The following is a 20,917-nucleotide window of genomic DNA, read 5'->3' as shown; positions in this document are numbered from 1 at the left end:
TTGGGGGGAGGGGTTATATGCCTTGGAGTGAAACTGTTGGGTCATAAGATATATGTATATTTAACCTTATTAGTTAATGCCACACAGTTTCAAAATGATTGTAATGCTACCAGTAGTGAGATGTGTGTTCAAATATCTATGTTTGTAAATTTTACTATTTCTACTTGTTCTGTAAATTTTCCCTTTATATGGTTTGAAGCTATGTTATTTGCTTTTTTCTAATGAATTGAGCCTTTTATGTCTAATAATGCTTTTTTCTTTAAATTCTTTTTTATTAACGTAGCTCTGGTAGCATTCTTTTGGCTAGTGTGTACATAGAATATGTTTCCATTTTTTACTTTCCCTTTTCCTTCTGAGATTCTAGTTACATATACAGTCAGTCCTCCGTATTTGTCGGTTCTGCATCTGTAAATTAAACCTTAGATTGATAGTACTCGAAAAAAATTGTACTGAACATGTACAGATTTTTTTTTTTCTTGTCATTGTTCCCTAAACAATAGATTATAACCATTTACATAGCATTTACATTGTGTTGGGTATTATAATTAATAGAGAGATGATTTAAAATATATGGGAAGATATGCATAGGTTATATGCATATATTATGTCACATCTGTGGATTTTGGTATCGGAGGAGGTCCTGGAACTAATTCCCCACAGACATTGAGGGACAACAGTATGTTAGACTTCATATAATTCCTTATCATTTCCCTCTTCCTTTTGTTTCTTAGGCTATTTGCTTTTTTAGATTTTTTCCTGATCTGTATTTCAGTTCATTAGTTCTCTTTAGCTGTGCACACACAGTCTACTGTTAAACCTATTCATTTCTTAATTTTAGTTACTATATTTTTTGGTTCTGAATTTTCATTTGGTTTTTCTTTTTGAGAATTTTCAGTTTTCTGCTGAAATTCTCATCGTTTTAATTCCTTGAAAATCAGCCATAGTTATTGTAAAAGCCAAGTTCTGGTAATTTCGTTTTTTTAATATCCTGCTTTCCTGTGGACCAGTTTCCATTGCCTATTGATTTTTTTCATTTCTTACAATCATATTATCTTTGTTGTTTGTTTTTTGGATTGAATGATAAGTGTTAGAGAAGATTTGAAGCATAAGATGGTATTTTGTCCCCAGAGAATATTTATATTTGCTTCTGACAGACTGCTAGGGCCCCTATCAAGCCTATTTTACCTTATCCAAACAAGAGTTGGCTTTAGTTCTGTAGTTTTACTGTAGTTCACCCATAGGTGTAGTTTATAGGCCTTTGGGCTAATAGCCAAAGCCTGGAGGATTCTCCTATACATAGGAGGCTTGAATTGTAATTTTCGTTAGCCTAAACTAATGGATTAGTCTGTCAACTTTTTGCTTACTTCCTTAAGTTTTCAGCTTCCTCTTCTAGAATGACATTCTAAGGTTTAAAAAAAAAAATCTTTTTCTTCTATTGGTCCTGTAGTTGTTCAGAGCCATTTTAGGTGTGTACTACCTTCAAACTGATTTTTCTAAAAAGTATGTTTGCTAGATTTTCTTGTTCTTACGGAATGTTTTAGCCCATCTTTATTCATTATCAGTCCTGAAACTCATTAATATGAATTTTTGCCTTAAGAAAGGTAAGCACAGTTTATTTTAAGATCAGCCAGTGGATAATGTTGAAATTCTAAAACAGACCAATGTTCATCAAACAGATGGCACCTGTGTGAAAATTGATTTGTGAATTAGTTCGAAGAATATGTGGTTTCATTGGATAATTTCATTTATGACTGGTATTTGAGGAATGACATCCCTTCATTAAAATTGAAGACTAATATAGTTTTTTTATTTGGCTGATTTTTGAAAGATTAATTATTTTGTTTTAATAAAAATACACTATTTAAAAAATTTAAACAATTGTAAAGTACTGACAACAACAAATCATCTAAAAATTTAAAACTTGAAAATAATTTTGGTTAATATTTGAGGATAATTTCAGATATTTCTCTCTCTATTTAGACAGTAGTACATTCCTTAAGGTTCGTTGCTGCATTATACTATATGATATATATTTTTCACTTCTGACATTGATATTTTTTAAAGTGACATCCTTTTTGGGGTATTGTTATTTTCCCTCATTCGTGGTAAACCAGTTAACTTACAGCATAGTCTGGAAAATGCTGATCTAATGTACCTTTTGTCATGTCTTCTAAGGACCTTAAAAGTAAAAGTAGCACACTTGAATTAACAGTATATGGCAAAAATATCATCTATTCAAGAATATTTTCTTTTTAAGCCTTAATTTTTTTGCCTTAAATCCGTTTGGGAACTTGATAGAATGCCCATTTTGTTGATGTTATCCTTATTTAGGTGTTGATTTTCATCCACATGTTTTATTATGTTTCAGTCTGATTCAGTAGTTTTGGTGTCACAGCCTAGGCAGAGGACATGTAGGCGTAAATATCCAAATTATGGTAGAAGAAATCTTGGCCAGCGTCAGTTATCTTCTGGAAATGAATCTTCAAGCTCTATAAGACATGTAAGTGGGATAACTTTAAGATATATGCAGTAATCTTAAATGAATTTGTCTTAATTCTTTACTTTGAATCTGCCCCAAATTTGAGTATTCTGTGGAGATTAAGATGAAATTTCAGTTTGAATTTTTTTCTAACAAAAGGTTTTTAATAGCTTTGTTGAAATATCTACACAATATATATATATATATATATATATATATATATATCAGTAGTTTTAGTGTATTGACAGTTGTGCCATCATTACTAATTTAAAAAATTTGCATCATCCGCAGAAGAAACCCTATACTTATTTTCAGTCACTCCACATGTCCCCTGTTTCCCCCAGCTCCTGGCAACCACTAATATACTTTCTTTCTAGACATTTCATATAAATGGAATCATATAATAGGATTTTGTGACTGGCTTCTTTCACGTAGTATGTTTCTAAGGCTGATCCATGTGTAGCATGAATCAATATTTCATTCATTTCTCTTGACCAGTGATATATAGATAACATCACATTTTATTTCTTTCCACTTTTTGGCTGTTAGGAATAAGGCTGCTTACCAGCGCCTTCATGTACAGGTTTTTGTTTGGACATACATTTTCAGTTCTTTTGGGTATATACCTAGGAATTGATTTGCTGGCTTATATGGTAACTATGTGTAACTTTTGGAGGATTTACCAGACTGTTTTCCAAAGTGGTTAAACCATTTTATGTTCCCACCAGTAATATATGAGAGTTCTGTTTTCTCTACATCCTCTTTTTCAGAGCAGTTCTAGGCTCATAGCAGAATTGAGCAGAAGATAGATATTTCCCATATACCATATATTCCCTATCCCCGGACATTCACAGTCTTTTCTACTATGAACATCCTGCACCAGAGTGGAACATTTATTGCAGTTGATGAATCTACATTGGCACATCATTACTACCCAATGTTTATTGTTTGTTAGGGTTTGTTCTTGGTTTTGTACATTCTGTGGGGTTGGACAAATGTATAATGTATTCACCATTATAGTATCATAGAGAATAGTTTCACTGCCTAAAAATCCTCTCTGCTCCACTTGTTTATACCCCTCTCTCCTTAACCCTTGGGAATCACGGATCTTTTTATTGTTTCCATAGTTTTGCTTTTTCCAGAATTTCATATAGTTGGAATACATAGAACGTAGCATTTTCAGAATGTAGTATTTTCTGATTGGCTACTTTCATTTAGTAATATGCATTTAAGTCTTCTACGTGGCTTCTCGTGGCTTGATAGCTCATTTCTTTTAAAACAGAATAATAATCAGTTGTCTGGATGTACCATAGTTTATCACTTCACCTAATGAAGGACATGTTGGTTGCTTTGAAGTTTTGGCAGTTACGAATAAAGTTGTGATAAACATCTGTGTGCAGGTTGTTGTGTGGACATAATTTTTCACCTCATTGGGTGAATACTAAGGAGTGTGATTGCTGGATCATATGATAGACCTATGTTTAGCTTTGTAAGAAACTAACAAACTATCTTCCAAAGTGACTGTACCACTTTGCATTCTCCGTCAACAGTGAATGAGAGTTCATGTTGATCCATATCCTTTCTAACATGGCATTTCTTTCCAGCATCATTTATAAATTCAACACAATACCAATCAAAATCCCAGAAAGTTAATTTTGTGGATGCTGAACTAATTTTTAAAGTTTATGTGGAGAGGAAAAAGACTCAGTATAGCCATCATAATACTGAAGAACAAAGTTGAAGGACTGACACTACCTGGCATTAAGACTAAACTGTAGATCTACGGTTTACTAGACAGTGGTACTGGTGAAAGAATAGAGAAATAGATCAGTGGAATAACATAGCAAGTCCAGAAGTAGACAGAAATACAGTAAACTGATCTTTGGCAAAGGAGCAAAGACAACTCAATGGACAAAGCATAGTCTTTTCAACGAATTGTATTGGAGTAGCTGGACATCCTCATTCAAAACAGTCTAGACTTCAGCCTTTCATAAAAATTAACTTAAAATGGATCAGAAACTTAATGTAAGTGTAAATGCAAAACTATAAAACTTCTAGAAGACAACAAAGGACAAAATCTGTGTGTCCTTAAGGGCTCAATGACTTTTTAGATACAACACCAAAAGCATGATCACAAAGGAAAAAATTGATAGTTTGGACTACACTGAAATTAAAAACTGCTCTGGGAAAGATACTTTTAATAGAATGAAAAGATTAGCCACAAACTGGGAGAACATATTTTCAAAACTTATATCTGATAAAGGACTTATACACAAGTAACTTTTAAAACTCAGCAATAAGAAAACAATTTAAAAATGGGCAAAAGATCTAACATTATCTCACCAAAGGAGATAGTCAGATGGCAAATAACTATATGAAAAGATGCTCACCATCATATGTCTTAGGGAATTGAAAAGTGAAACAATCAGGTACCACTGCACACCTGTCAGAACAGCAGAAGTTCAAAACACTGAGAACATTGACACTGACCTTTCACTAACTCCACTCAGAGGATGGCCTATTGTATCACTTTCTTTGATGGTGGTGGTGGTGTTAAATCTCACAAATACTTTCTTTTGCTGTATTCTTTGGTAAGAAAAGGCTTGTAGTAAAGAGGTTTAGTTTTTGTTTTAAATTTATCTAGTTATATTTTTATTAACTGATCATCATCCTTATTTTGTAGATGGTTTAATCTTATGATTGGGATGACTATAAGCAGTTGTCTTGACATGTGTTATTTAACTTCAGGGATCAAGATTTTTTCCCCTCCTCCCTCACAAATTAGGAGACTTCCTGTGATCAAAGCGAAGGTTCTTGTTCTTCTGAAGAAGATGAATGGAAAAGTGATAGAAAAAGTGAAAGTTACAGTGAAAGTTCAAGGTATCTGTTTTTAATTGTTTTGATCTTATAAGCATTTTAATTATAGTCTTGGATGGAACTATACTTGAATGACCTTCAAGAAGCAAGAGTTTGCAGCTATGGAACAAATAACCACTGAGTTTTTAATACATTTAAAGGGAAAAGAAAACTGGGTTAACAGCTGTTCCTGTGGAAATATTTTAGGGATTTTTAGTTGACTGTAAGCATCTGACCCCAGTAGTGTTGCAGATGCATACTAAACATATCAATTTAGTCTTAGGCTGTATTTAAAAAGAACGGTATGTAAAGTAGGTGTGGTAAAATCATCAGTATATTTATTATTATTGCTTCTGTTACACTTTCTTTAGTTTTAGGATACAAATTTCATGAAACCAGAATGTCAGGTTCTGTTTCTCATGTTGGTAGATGTCACTTTCATCTTGCCACATGCTCAAGTTGGAAACCTAGACTTTAATCCCTCTCCTTTTCTCTATACAATCTATCTATAACCATGTTTAGAAAATTCTCACTCCTAAATATCGCTCAAACCACCATCTGTTTTCATTGGTACTATCTTGGTCCAAATCACTGTTATTATTTACTTTCTGCTGCTTTTGTTGTTTCTTTTGCTCCACTATGATTAGGAGCTAGAGTGACTTTTTTTTTTAAAGAACATAGGCATATTATTCATCATATTTTTAAAAATTTAAATTGTGATGAAATAAACATAACATAAAAAAGTCATCTTAATTATTTTTATGTGTACAGTTAAGTAGTATAAGTACATTTACTTTGTTGTGCAGCCAGTCTTCAGAATCCTATTCATCTTGGAAACTCTATACCCATTAAACAACAATTTTCCACTCCACTCTATCCCCAGCCCCGGCAACCATGATTCTACTTTCTTTTAATTAAGTATTATCTAAACTATTATCTTTTAGTTAACTATTTTTGAATTTTATTAATACAGGAGATGGCTGTTATAATTTTTATAAATAGCTCTTTTTATAATAATTTTTAGGAATGTATTTTTGTATGTTTTATAGAGATTGAGAGGTGTGTGGTGGAGACTGGGCCAAGGATAGCCCCAGTAGAGACCTTTATCATGCTTTTCTGGGTTTGGTGAAGCTAATGGTGAGCCAGGAGCTGGTTTTCTTGATTAGTTTCCTCTTAGACTCTTTTTGCTTCAGGGTGTGGCCACGACGTCCCTTTCTTGGATTTCTCTCATCAGGGAGAGTCCCTTTCTGGGGAGGAAACGGACTATGTATAGCTTTCTGTTTGGTGTGGCTATCCTTCCCTTGGTTTTCTTGGGAAAGATATATATTGATGGCTTCTGATTCCAGTGAAAATTCCTAGTCTGTACCTTAGCCTCTTCCAATGTGGTTGGTGGTGGTGGAGCTACTCTTAGGGTTTTGTATGGTATCTACTGTTTCCATAACTCTGCACTTTGCTTTTTGACAGGAGAATTGTTAGTTGGCTATAGATGTTGTCTTCGATTAGACCTCATCAATAGTATACTTTAAAAAATTCTCAGGCTTATATCCTTTCCTAATTTCTGTTGTCAGTGAAGGTTTCTTTTTTCCTCTCCATCTTTGTCGTGATCGTTGACCATTTCAATTTTTGTTGGTAATCAGGACAGGATGTTAAAGTTAAATCTTCTTGTGACCTTCTCTTCCCTTTTCCTCCTTTCTCTCCTAAAGGTTATATGATTAATTTGCTATTTGTTCTTAGATTCTGGTTTCATATAGCTAAAACATTCTCCGTTTCTAGTGACTCTTCATCTAGATATTCTGACTGGACAGCTGATGCAGGAATCAACTTACAGCCTCCTCTACGAATGTCATGTCGTCGACGAATTACCCGATTTTGTAGTAGTTCAGAGGATGAAATGTCTACTGAGAATTTATCTCCTCCAAAAAGAAGACGAAAGAGAAAGAAAGGAAGTAAGCCTAAGAAAGAGGTAATAAAAGTATGTCTTTAAAAATAACACGTATCTACACTTCTGTAGGTGTCTTTTCAATGTTTAATAACTAGAAATCTTTGAGAAATTGGAGCTTTTATTTCTTTATTAGTGTTACATCAGCAGGAGTCAAATGTAAAAAGTAAACTTATTTTGGGAGAAGCTACTTTGTTATTAACACTTCTCCATCTCCACTGTTCTGAGTAGGGGGTTTGATAATTACACATTTCCAGACCTGAAACTCAAAGGGAAAGCTCTATTTTGCTTGTAATCCCACCTGTAACACTTATTTTCTTCTGTTGGTTTCAAGACCAAAAATAGACTTCAAGGTATTTTATGGTGTTTTTTTGTATCTGTTATTGCCATGTTTACTGTTTTCATTTTACATGTTCTATCTTCATACTTTTCTCTTGATTATAATTATCCCTATTTATTATATATACACCGTACATGCTTATCTCATGCAAGCAGTCCTTATTTAAAGATGTTAAGTCTTTGTTTTATCTGTTGCTGTGTAACAAATCACCCTAAAACTTAGGTGTTGGTAGGAACAGACATTTATTATTTTATGTTTTAGTAGATTAGGAATTTGGGATTAGTGGGGTGATTTTTGACTCATGAGGATGCTATCATATTGGCTAGGGTTTCAGTGATCTGAGGGCTTGATTGGGGCTGGATGATATTCTTCCCAAGCATATTCATGTACCTGTTGGCTAAGTTCGAAGCCACATGTGCTTCTTCTTAGGGCTGACTGCTTGAATGTCCTCATGACATGGTAGCTGACTTTCCCCAGAGTGAGTGATCCAACAGAGTTAAGCAAGGGGTAAGACTTGAATGCTTCTTCGGACTTAGTCTTAGAAGTTGCACGTTGTCTCTTCTGCTTTATTATATTTGTTAGGAGTGAGTCACTAAGTTCAGCCCACATTCAAGAGGAGGAGACTTCTACCTATTGAGGAGAGTAAGAGTATCAAGGAATTTGTGGTCATATTTTAATATCGCCAGTCTTAAAACCTCAAATTAAGAGGAGATTCCTTGTGATGATTAGCCTGTGGTCACATTCAGACTGGAGTCTTGGCAGAATGGGCTGTGTGTAGAAGAGGATATATGGATTGGAAATTAGCTCCCAACAATGAGATGTAAAGTGCCGTGAGGGAATCTATTAAAAATTCAAGAGATGATGCATGGAAAGTGCTAGATAGATCTACAATGCTTTTAGAAATGATATATTCCTATGTACGTTAAGAAACCAACTATGTATACTGTTTAAAAACTAATTATTAGATGAACACGCCAAAACATAGTCATTTTGAATGGTGATGTTTCTTTTGTTTTTCAATCAAACTGGCATTTTGGCCCATTCTGTTCTACCAAACTTTGTTCTTTTCCCCTTGGCAGAATTTGCAGAGGATGACTCCAGCAGAACTTGCAAATATGGAGCATTTATATGAATTTCATCCTCCAGTTTGGATAACTGACACCACACTTAGAAAATCTCCTTTTGTTCCTCAAATGGGTGATGAGGTGAGAACACTAAAATTTAAATCATGAATATGGAATAGAAAACAAAATTTATATTGTTGTCTAATTTTCTGTTTTTAAATTTATGCTTCCTTTTTGTAGGTAATATATTTTCGACAGGGTCATGAAGCTTATATTGAAGCTGTCAGAAGAAATAACATTTATGAACTGAACCCTAACAAGGAGCCATGGAGAAAAATGGATCTTAGGGTAGGATGATATTACTAAATCATTAAACATGAGCACATAGTTAAGTTATTTATAACTCCATTAAGAACCCTTATGGAAACATATTGTATTACTCTCCTTCCAAATTAAAAACATTTCTGCTATTATCTGCCAGGCTTTAAGGTCTAATGGGATGGCTTATTTGTCAATGAGCAGAATATGTATAATGCTGATTGGTATATCAAATGTTAAACACGACAACTTAGAGTCTTTCAGGAAGGCAGCTTGGTGATATATATTACTAATCTTAAAAATGTTTATGCTGAAGACAGATTTTCAAAAGAAGAAATGCAGGTATTCAAGAGAAAAAAAAATGAAGTGGAGGAAAAGTTTAATTTCACACATAATAAAATCAGGAAATAATTTACCTTCCCAGTACATAATCAATTTTATAACTTTTTTTAAGTTAAAATATCACATTTTAGGAAGTAGCAAAGATTTTGGTTTGTAAACAGCTACTCAAATTGCTGATAGAATGTGTGAAGTGGTCTAGGCTTTCTAGGGGGTATTTTGACAAGAGGAATTGAAACTGACAAATACTTAGGCCTTTTAAATCAGTATTTTTCTTTTGGTAATTTAGGAGACAAGCAGAAGTGCTTATAAATTTGAGTAAGGCAGTTCCATCTCACTGTTTATAAAAACAAAAAATTGGGGGGAAAACCCCAGCTGTCCTGCAATAGTGAATGAATCAAATCATGGCGCATTTACACAGCTGACTACTCTGTAGAGCCCACCCTGTAATTGAGGCTTTTAAAAATATTTGTTGAATGAATGATGGATACATTTTCACAATTTATTACTAAGAGGAAAAAGGGGATATGAAATGCTGTTTGTGTTTATGATAGCAAAATTTTAAAGGCATTTATAGTCACCTAAAAGAAAAACATCAAAATGTCAATGGTGATTACTGTGGGGATAGCATTACAAGTGATTTTAATTTTATTCTTTATACTTCTGTATATTTTTGATACACTTAATGACTTAGAAAATGAAAAAAAATACTAATTATTTTAACAAAGGTAGCTGTTCTTAACAGTCATTCAACTTAATGGCTCTTCTTTTTTGAGCTTGGCTTTATATACATTTGAAGGTTTATTTATGTTTTTCATTTAATACTGTGTAAGTACAGTCAGTCCTCATTGTTTATGGATTCTGTATTTGTGAATTGCCTACTTGCTATAAGTTATTTGTAACCCCAGAATCAATATTTGGGGAGATTTCAGGTCATTCCTGAACATGAACAGAGGGGTGAAAAATTGGAATTCCCTGATAAGCATGTTCCTAGTTGAGGTTGAACAGTGTGATGCTTTGTCTTCTTATTGCAGCTCTCACACTGCAAACAGGTGTCCTTTTCAGTATCTGTTTAGTGCCACATGTTTCCCATTTTAGTGCTTTTTGTTGGTAACTTTGCTGTCTAAACTGAAAGGCTATCTAATGTTCCTCAGTGCAGGAAGGCTGTTACGTGCTTTAGGGAGAAAAATACCTGTGTTAGACAAGTTTCATTCAGGTATGAGTTTATAGCAATGATGTATGTGAATTCAGTGTTAATAAATCAACACCATATATTAAATGAGGTGTCTTTAAACAGAAACACACATAAAGCCACATTATGTGTTCATCAGTTGACTATGGTGTTGTGACCAGTCTTGTAGGAACCTGACTCTTTATTTCCCCTATTAGTACTGGTTTAGTGTTCTAGGCAACTTTATAGAACATAACTAATGTGAATAATGAAAATAAACTTTACTTATTACTGCCGTACATTATAATAATCACATATTTGATTAATAAATGAATGAGTGATCTATTCCTGTTATCAAGGAAACATATTAGGGGGAAGGTTGATTATGGCAAATCCATTTTGATGGATACTCCATCCAGGTAGGGACTTTGTCCTGTTCACTGTCCTATCCCTCCTGCCTAAAGTAGGTCATAGTACATGGTAGATTCCCAACAAATATTATTCATTGAATGTATTAGGCAGAAATTTAATATCATGTTTTTGAAGAATACTTATGGATAAGCAGAATGTGTACAAATTTTGATAGAATAATACAAAATTATGTATATAAAACTGTTGTATATGTGGAGAAGAAAGTCAGAAGGAAATATGTCAGTTTATTAATGGTGGTTGTTTTTAGATATTGAGTTAATTGGTGGTTTGTGTTTTCATCCTTATACTTCTGTGGTGTATTTTATAAAGTGAATATACTGACTTTATAAAGTTGAGTATATTCCTTATATTAGAAACTGTATTAACTGCCTGTATTCAAAAAGATGTGGAGATTAACTATAGCAAAAGTGATTATAAAAAATTATGGTAGTTAGTGGTAAGTTAAACTTGTCTGCAGTTTGGAAACCTAAATTGTGAGTTCACTTAATTTAGCAATATGTGGAGAATTATAGTACTGAGGAATTTATTTTAACCATTTATTTTTAAAACAATGTCTGTTAAAGGATCAAGAACTAGTCAAAATAGTTGGAATACGATATGAAGTTGGGCCCCCTACACTCTGTTGCCTCAAACTAGCCTTTATAGATCCAGCAACTGGAAAACTTATGGATAAATCTTTCTCTATTAGGTATGTATTTTTTTTTTAATGGAATTATTTAAATTTAGATTTTCTATCTTGTTGACTACCATGCCCTTCTCACTTAGCTGCAGGGTAAGTAGTAGTACACTGTGGACAGCCTAAGATGTGGAATGGAAACCCCCAGAAGTAACAATAGATGTGTCACAGCAACAGTTAGGCATGGGCAGTCTACTTTATATGGTTTTCCATGCCATTTATATGGGTGGAGAGTTCAGACCTGTAGGGGAAGTTGTTTCTACCTTTGTTTTTGAGAAAATTTTAGAGTAAACACTTTGTTACACATGTGTTGTTCAGTATGGTAGCCAGTAGCCACAAGGGGCTGTTGAGCATTTGACATGTGGCTGATTCAAATTGAATGTTTTAAGTATACTTGATATGAAGAAAAAGAATGTAAAATATCTCATTATTTTGTATTGATTACATATTAAAGTAATATTTAGATTATGTTGGGTTAAATAAAATATACTATTAAAATTCACAGTTTTTTTTCACTTTTTAAAATATGGCTAGGTGAAATTTAAAAATTACATAATTAGCTTCCATTGTATTTCTTTTGGACAGTGTTGCTCTAGACTGTAATCTGTGTAGGGAACTTAATTTTTAATTTTTAATTTTTGTTTAGATATCATGATATGCCAGATGTTATTGACTTTCTTGTATTGCGTCAGTTTTATGATGAAGCAAGACAGAGGAATTGGCAGTCTTGTAAGTTTTTTTTTTTATATAGCTTTAAAAATTAATCTGTCATTGGTCTTTTTGGTTGTGACACTTAATTATGGTATATACAAAAAGTTTTGGGAAGAAATATTAGTGACCTATAAATGTGTTTAGGGCTTTGATTCTATGAAGAATTTTTAGCCAACCAGCTTGTCTTCTGTTCTTATGGTACATGATGTTTGGAAAACATTATTTTTACTAGTTGACTGAGTAGACTTAATATTTTCTTTCAGACTCCACATACTATATGACATGTAATTATCTTTAATGCAACACTCGTATAATTTACACACTTATCCTTGGATATAAAGCGATCAGAAGGTTAAAAAGTAATTTCAGATTTCACACTGAAAATGTTCTGGTATACCAAAATATTTTACCTTTGGTATCATAATAACCTAGACTTAAATGGGGTGACCTGAGGAAGCCATTCCTTTAAGAAATAAACAACTTATGTACTCTTAATGCTTTATAACCATGTGATGTGTAGGTAGGTAGAAAAAATAAGTGACCTTAATATAGGTGCTAAATTACTTGAAAGTGGTTTTCATGGTGACCATTTAAAGAGGGCTCACTTCTTAAGATTTGTGTAGGTCATTAATCTCAGCGTGTAATTGATGAATGTAATTAGGCCGGGTAGTTCTAGTTATCACCTGTGGTATTTGTTTCATAGTTGTACATATATTACTGCTCAGTATGTAATGCTGTCTGGGGAGCTCATGTGTTGAGTTTGCCTTTAATCACCTGGGATAGCTTATTCTGCTTTTATCAATTTTGGGTCTCTTATCAGAAATAGTAAGTTTTACCTAGGTCGTGTTTTCTGGTATACACATTCATAAATGATGTTAAGACCTCATTAATCTTGCTGGTTGGTTTCTGCTGCTTTTTTCTACAGGCACTATGAGTAGGTAAATTTTTGATAAATTCTCTAATCATTTTCATTTGAAATGGAAGATTGTCATGGAGTATGTGGCTGCTGTCAGTAGACTGTTCTTAATGGTAATGCCAATACAAGTAATCAGGATTATTTTGGGACTAAAGATAGAGGAAATTTTTCTTGAAGCAAAACATCTAGCCACAAAAATGAAAAAAAAAAAAAAAGCTGGAATATGTGAGAGTTAACGGGTCATATAGTCAAGTCTCAAAGAACTATAAAATTTCCCTGCTGTTTTGATTTTTGTACCCCCATTCGTAAAAGTTTAAAACTCTCATTTTTACCACCACGTTCATTGAAAAGTTTTTTAGTTACCCACACCTAAATTCTAGAGATGGATTCCTACTTGCCCTTTGTAATTTATTGTTCTTTTGTTTTATTTTTGTGGTTGAGAAATTATTGTGCCAGCTCTTTTATACTAAACTTTAATTCATTTTCGCTCCCCCATAGAATCTTACCATTTTGCCTGGAATTTGAGCAGTATGACTATAGGAAGTTGCTCGTTTCTGTTTTTGTAGTGGATTTTTATCCTACTCTTGAAAGACCAAAATAGGTTTATTTGGAAAATCTTAATGGTCAGCCAGCAAAAACAATAAAGTCACTTTTATAATGAGAAAATTAGATTTTAAAGGTTCCTTTTTATTAAAAGTGTTGGTCTTGTACTGAAAAAATACTTTTATCTAAACTGACATTATCTTCTAGTATTATATAGATAGGGAAGAAAAATACTATAGAGTTAATTCTTGGTATCAAAGACTGGCTCTCTTCTAATCCTATGTTTTTATATTAGGCCTGAAATTAATTTCTTATTAGAGTAGTTGCTGTAATAATTTATTATGATCATATTCAGTTGTAATTAATATTTATGTTAAATTAGGTTATTTATATTAGAGAATTGGACAAAATCATGATGTGAGTTATTTCAAATTATAAATATATAGCTTTGATATTCTCATTAGATTTCTTTCAGGGGTTTATGGTTTCTGGTGATTTTGGAAGTTATGTTTACATAAATTTGAAAATATATTAAGGCCTCAAAACATGTAACTAGTAGTTGTGGTATTATTTTTTTAAAGCTTTAAAGCACACTGTCTTTAAGACTGTTTGCTGGGTATTATATAAATGCTTTTTCGTGGAAGTAAAAATGTAGCTTTAATTTTGATTTGTATTGTTTCGGAAAACTACTAATCTATACCAAAAAATCATTAATGCTGGATAGGTGACTTTTTTGTTGTTTAATTTGGTTTTGTTTTGAGAATGGTGGGGTAGATGGGAAGGAAGAGATAAGGTTATTATAGCAGTTTCTCTTTCTTTTGTAATATATGTAAAACACAGATCAAATGCAGTTTATTTTGCTAGTCAAAGTGTTAGATACAGTTGTAGAATACATTTAGAAATTTATATAACCCAAAACCACTGAAGTCAGTTAAATTTGTCTTTCCACATTGTTTTTGGTTTGTCTAGGAGCCCTGCCTAAGATCTGCTTGCCTGCTTTTGTTATATGCTGAGATAGTGGGATATTTGGGTGTTTATTTAATTCCTTTAAATAATAATAATAATTATGTAAGTTATTTTGAGGTTACATTTAGACCTGATTTTTATTATGTGATCTTAAGAATTAGAATACTCTGTTGTATGTGGTGGTATTTATATAGTAACAACTTTAAAACAATCATAGATTAAAGTTTAATCATAATTATTGGTAATTTTTAATTCAGGAAATGTGTATTTCATAAGTATATGTATTTAATATACTTATAAGCAAGTATGCATTGATAGCATACAATGTTGTAAGATATTTTTGAATTTGGTTAAAGTCTGTTCTTTGTTTCATGTTGTAAAATGTAATATAACTTATTTTGGAGTGGGCTTTTTAGTCCGGTAAACAACGAAACCTGGTCTGTTTTATTGTGATGTACGGCTATATACCTTTAGTAAATTGCTGAGTGTAACATAACAGTAGTCCCCCCCTTACCTTTGGGGGATTATGTTCCAAGAACCCCAGTGACGCTTGAAACCACAGATAGTACCAAACCCTGTATATACTATGTTTTTTCCCTCTATATACATAAAACTATGATAAAGTTTAATCTATAAATTAATCATAGTAAGAGATTAACAATAATAATTAAAAAATATAGTACATTTATAATAATACACTGTAATAAATGTTAAGTTAATGTGGTCTCTCACTCTCTTTCTCTCAAAATACCTTAATATTTTTGGAATGTGGTTGACCACAGATAACTGAAATTGGGGAAAGCAGAACCAAGGATCAGGGGACCACTGTATATCTCTTTTACATCTATTTTGTCATTGAAGATTGCTGGGGAGTACAGGAAGATGGCTCATTTTAAAATAAAAATATACTTTGTTTCTGTATTACCTTTAACATAGTATTTTATTGATTAAAGAATGTTAGTAAATATTAGCAATGGATGCCTCAGACTTGACCATTTCTTTTATAGGTGACAGATTCCGCTCTATTATTGATGATGCTTGGTGGTTTGGAACAGTGTTAAGTCAAGAGCCATATCAACCACAGTATCCTGATAGTCATTTCCAGTGTTACATTGTTAGGTTTGTATACAGATGAAAACTAATTATCTACAAATAACTGTGTGACAGGTTGTTGTATGAGTATTAGTTTCAGGTTAAAGAAACACAGATTTTTCTGTCATTAAGTCATGTCAGTCTCACCTCTGAAATATCTCTCAGAAATGCACCTGTTTGTTTCCTGTTCACTAGTACTCCTCTTTGTTCAGGTTCTGCTTGCTTCCTTGGGACTGTTTGTATAGCCTCCTTATATTTCCTTTACTGAATATTGTGAGGATTATAGTTCAGGAGCAGATACTATATCATTAATCTTCTTAAATCTTTGATGTTTTTCCATTGGCTATGGAATAAAACCCAGTGGCTGTGGAATAAAGTCTGCATTCTGAAGCATGGTATTTGAGGCCTTTATACTTTGTTTTTGAGTTATTCTGCACTGGGTACAGGTTACACAAAATTTTTGGTTTTGTTCTTAATCCTGACGTACATTTTTACACTTTTAATAATGTAACCTAGAAAATTTACTGTTAATGTTTAAAATTTCATTACTGCAGTAAGGTTAAGTTTGATATTTTGTATCCTTTTGCTTACTTTTATAATGAATGCCTAGCTATTATCTACTTGTTTTCATGAAAGGCTAATCAGAGTTTTTTTGTTTTGCTTTTTTAAAAAACAGGTGGGACAATACTGAAATTGAAAAACTTAGCCCATGGGACATGGAACCAATTCCCGATAATGGTATATATTTGTTAAATAATGAAAATATTTTTATGTTGTTTTCAATTTTTTTTTTATCTTGCTAATGCAGATAGAGTACATTTGTGTTCTTTGATAAATGTATTCGAATTGTTTCATGGGGCTGTCCAATTAGCTCAGTTGATTAGAGTGAGTTGTGTTACAACATAAAGGTCAAGGGTTCAGTTCCCCATACTGGCCAACTTCCAAAAAAAAATTATTACAGTAACTGAACTTTTACCAAGACACAGAATTATGTGTAACTCTTAATTCTTGACCTCAGATTACACCTTGATTCTGGCTGTGTATCTTAGTAGTCTGATACCATTTCTCGTGTAACCCTACTTTAAACTCCATTGACTTCTTGTTGCCTCCACTTTCTTTTCCTTATCCTTATTCTATTAACCTTGTTCTTCCTTTAAGGAAAAGATCTAACTTCATTTCCATGTGTCTTCTGCTTTACCTCAGTCTTACTGTGGTTTGTCTGTTCCTTTCCTGTGAGAAAAAGATGACTGTTTGAAAGCCAGCCCTTCTGTAGTGCTTGCCACCCCACTGCTGTTACCTTCTGAAGGATCTGGTACTTAAACTTATTTTCTCCAACAGTTTCAGTTTCCTCCATCCTTTTTTGGGTCAAGTCTCTTGATTATATCTATTGTGCCTTTTGTTTGGCTGTATTCAACATTTCAGCTCTTGCTACAGTTTTTGAAAGGGTGCTTTATATCTCTTTCCTCTATTTTCTTCACTGCCAGGCTTTCTTTTATCATTAGTGTTTATTCAGCTTATAAAACATAAAAACTCTTGTCCTTCTACAACCCCACCATTTTGAGACACATGATATCTTTCTTCTGAGTTTCTGCTTTGTCTGCCCCAGGAGCCAAGCCCTTTTCCTTTATGTTTTACTCTCCATCATATCTTTATCACCCATTGACTAGTTTTATTTGGGAAATAAGAATTTTTATGGCAATAAGGATTTTTTTCTCCCAAATTTTGTGTAAAAATCACACTCTTGACAGTCACCAAAGACTCTTCGTTAGATTTTCTCAAGCCTAATAACTTAAGTTTATAGTATGTATGAAACATTTTATGATGTATGCAGCATATAATAGATAAGTAAAAACCAACATTTTTTGAGGTCTTACTCTGTTCTAAGAACTTCATTTGTATCTTATTTAATCTTACACTGAAGTTGATGCTTTATTTATTTGTTTGTTTGTTTGTTTATTTATTTATTTATTTGTGACCGGTAAGGGGATCGTAACCCTTGGCTTGGTGTTGGCATGCACCGTGCTCAGCCAGTGAGCGCACCGGTCATCCCTATATAGGATCCGAGCTGGCGACCTCGGCGCTCCCAGCGCCGCACTCTCCCGAGTGAGCCACGGGTTTGGCCGGATGCTTTATTTATTTTACAGATGAAAAAACTAAGGCTGAGAAAGTTTTAAGTAACTTGTCTAAAGTCACATATACAGGCACTTCAAAAAGTTTGTGGAAATATAGAATTGAAATATAATTCAAATCTTTCCATGATCTTTTTGAAGTGCCCTATTATCTACAAAGAGAATGAACTTGGATTCCTACTCAAGCCATCTGGCTCCAAGCAATGCTTTTAAGCTGCTTCCTTGTAAAGGATATTACAAACCAGTAGGAACTTTTACAGAAAGAGCTCTTACATGATAATGAGGCCAATAAGCCTTTAGAAGAATTGTCAAAAGACATGAGCAGACAGGTAAATTAAGAAGCATATGAAGGGGAGGCTCAGTATTAATAGTCAAGGAAATGTATATTAAAATAAATAAGGTATCATTTTCACTTATTAGATTTTTAGATTAAGCAGTTTATCTTCTTGTCCTGCTGATGTTTTTCTCCTTTTCTTTATAATTTTCAAGAAAATCTTCTCTGATTATCTGCGTTGCATCTTGTTCTTTTTTTGAATATGTGCTTTTTGTATTGTACTTTTTAAAGCTTTTTGTTTTGAAATAATTTCAGATTTACAAACTGTTATAAAAGTAGTACAAGAAATTTCTGCATATGTAAATGTCCCATCTTACACAGCCAGCACAGTGCACTTATCAAAATCAGGAAATTATCACTAGTACAGTACTGTTATCTAGTTTATAGACTTTATTCTAGTTTTATCTGTTGTTCTACTAATGTTCTTTCAAAAACATGTTGTGTTTAATTGCTGTGTCTTAGTCATCTTTAATTTGGGATCCCTCAGTCTTTTACTGTCTTTCATGACCTTAACACTTTTGAAGAGTTCTAGGCAGTTATTTTGTAGCGTTTCTCTTACTTTGGGTTTGCCCGATGCTGCCTCTTGATTAAATACAGGTTTTGCATTTTTGGTAAGATTGGCAGAGAAGTGATGTGTCCTCAGTGCATCATTTCAAGAGACAGATGATATCAATTTTCCTATTACTGGTGTATTAGGGTTCTCCAGAGAGACAGAAACCAGTAGGATATGTATGTAAATATATGAGAGGGGATTTTTTAGGGGAATTGGCTGATGTGATTGTGAAGGCTGAGGAGTCCCATAACAGGCCGTCTGCAAACTGGATGCCCTTAGATAGCTCTGTCCAAGTTGAAAGGCCTCAGACCCAGGGAAGCTGATGGTGTCCTTGGTGCAAGTCCTAGAGCCCCAAGACTGAGTGGTCTCAAGTTCTGATTGTCCACAGACAGAATAGCAGCGTATATCCTGGTTCCAGTGGAGAGAGAGTGATTCGCCTCTTTTTCTCCATTTTTGTTCTCTTCGGGACCCCAGCAGATTGGATGGTTCTCTCCCATATTGAGGGCTGATCTTTCCCATCCAGTCCACTCAGGCTGACATGCTAATCTGTCCTGTAAACACCCTCATTGACACACCTAACAAGATAGCTTTACCAGATTTCTTGGTATTCTTTAATCAAGTTGACACTTAGAATTAACCATCACAACTGGGTATGTTAACTGTAATCATTTGATTTAGGTGGTATCTGTCAAGTTTCTCTAGTATAAAGTATTTTTTGTAGTTATTGTTTTGTGGGGATGTATTTATGAAATATTCTGTTTCTCATCCTAGTTCTGTCCACTAATTTTAGCATCCATTGATGATTCTTCCCTGAAATAATAATTACTGTGGTGTTTGTCAAATAGTGATTTTTGTTTTCATTGTTTCTTTCACATGTATTAGTTGAAATTTTATTGTACGATACATCTTCTTTCCATTATTTATTAGTATGTACTCAAATTTTTATAAAGTAAGAAAATTTATACTCAGTTACTATCATTTGTTTGTTGCTTCATTATCACAGATTTAGCCATCAGGAGCCCCTCCAAGTTGACTCCTATGTTCCTTTGACATTTTTTCATCATTTTTTGAGAATTTTATTTTCTGACACTATGAGGTGTACAGTGTCACCTTGTACTTTCACTGCCTCAGCTGTGGAATCAGCCAGTTTTCCATGGAGCCATGGTTCATTTTATTGGAGAATGGATTTAGAAACCAAGAGAGTTCCCCTTTTATTGGTGGATAGTATTCCATTGAATGTATATACTGCACTTTATTCATCGATAAATGGACATTTGGGTTGTTTCTACTTTTTGGCTATGAATAATGTTGCTGTGAACATCATGTAAAAGTTTTTATTTCTCTTGGGTATATATGTAGGAGTGGCATTGCTTGGGTCCTGTGGTAGGTAGCTATATGTTTAACCTTTTGAGGAACTGCCAAACTGTTTTCCAAAGCAGTTGTACCATTTTTCGTTTCTAACAGCACTGTATATGGGTTCCTGTAGCTCCTGGGCAACACTTTTTTTTGTTTTTGTTTTTTTTTTTCAATTATACCTTCCTAGTGAATTCATTTTTTCATTATGTATTACTTTTTGGATATCATTTCTTCTGTTTCTTATATGGTCTTTGTGTCTGTGGATTTCTTTTTTTTTTCTGCTTTATTATCTTTTCAGTGTTTCATTTTGGATAGTTTCTATTGCTGTGTCTTCAAGTTTACTACTGTGTTCCTCTGGAATGTCTGATTTGCTTTTATTACCGTCCCGTATAGTTTTCACCTCACACATTTTCATCTCTTCAGGTTGGATTTGGGTTTTTTTTCCTTATTTTCCATGTATAAAGTTTTTTCTTTTAGTCAACATGTAGAATATAATAACTATGTTCATGTCTTTGCTAATTCTAACATCTTTGCCAGTTCTGGTTGGTTGGTTAATATTTCTTTTTTTAATGGGTTTCCTGATTTTTTACATGCTTTGTAATTTTTAATTTGATATCAGACATTGTGATGTTTACCTTGTTGGGTGACGTATATTTTTGTATTCTTGAACTTTGTTCTGTGGTACAATTAAATTAGTTAGAAA

At 33.3% G+C, this 20,917-nt stretch overlaps 1 protein-coding gene across 1 annotated transcript in view; it reads left to right on the top strand.

The window, feature by feature from the left end:
• Positions 1–20,917, top strand: part of BRWD1 (bromodomain and WD repeat domain containing 1) — a 119,275-nt gene that overhangs the window by 66,362 nt on the left and 31,996 nt on the right. Inside the window, exons 21-29 of the mRNA XM_063078496.1 lie at positions 2,369–2,500; positions 5,265–5,359; positions 7,109–7,298; positions 8,694–8,819; positions 8,919–9,026; positions 11,502–11,626; positions 12,261–12,343; positions 15,758–15,869; positions 16,519–16,580. Of these exons, the coding sequence (XP_062934566.1) occupies positions 2,369–2,500; positions 5,265–5,359; positions 7,109–7,298; positions 8,694–8,819; positions 8,919–9,026; positions 11,502–11,626; positions 12,261–12,343; positions 15,758–15,869; positions 16,519–16,580 (1,033 nt within the window). The remainder of the gene's footprint in view (positions 1–2,368; positions 2,501–5,264; positions 5,360–7,108; positions 7,299–8,693; positions 8,820–8,918; positions 9,027–11,501; positions 11,627–12,260; positions 12,344–15,757; positions 15,870–16,518; positions 16,581–20,917) is intronic.

Source organism: Cynocephalus volans, chromosome 1 (assembly GCF_027409185.1).
Source record: "Cynocephalus volans isolate mCynVol1 chromosome 1, mCynVol1.pri, whole genome shotgun sequence".
Classification (NCBI taxonomy): Eukaryota; Metazoa; Chordata; class Mammalia; order Dermoptera; family Cynocephalidae; genus Cynocephalus; species Cynocephalus volans.
This window is presented reverse-complemented; position numbering and strand designations above follow the sequence as displayed.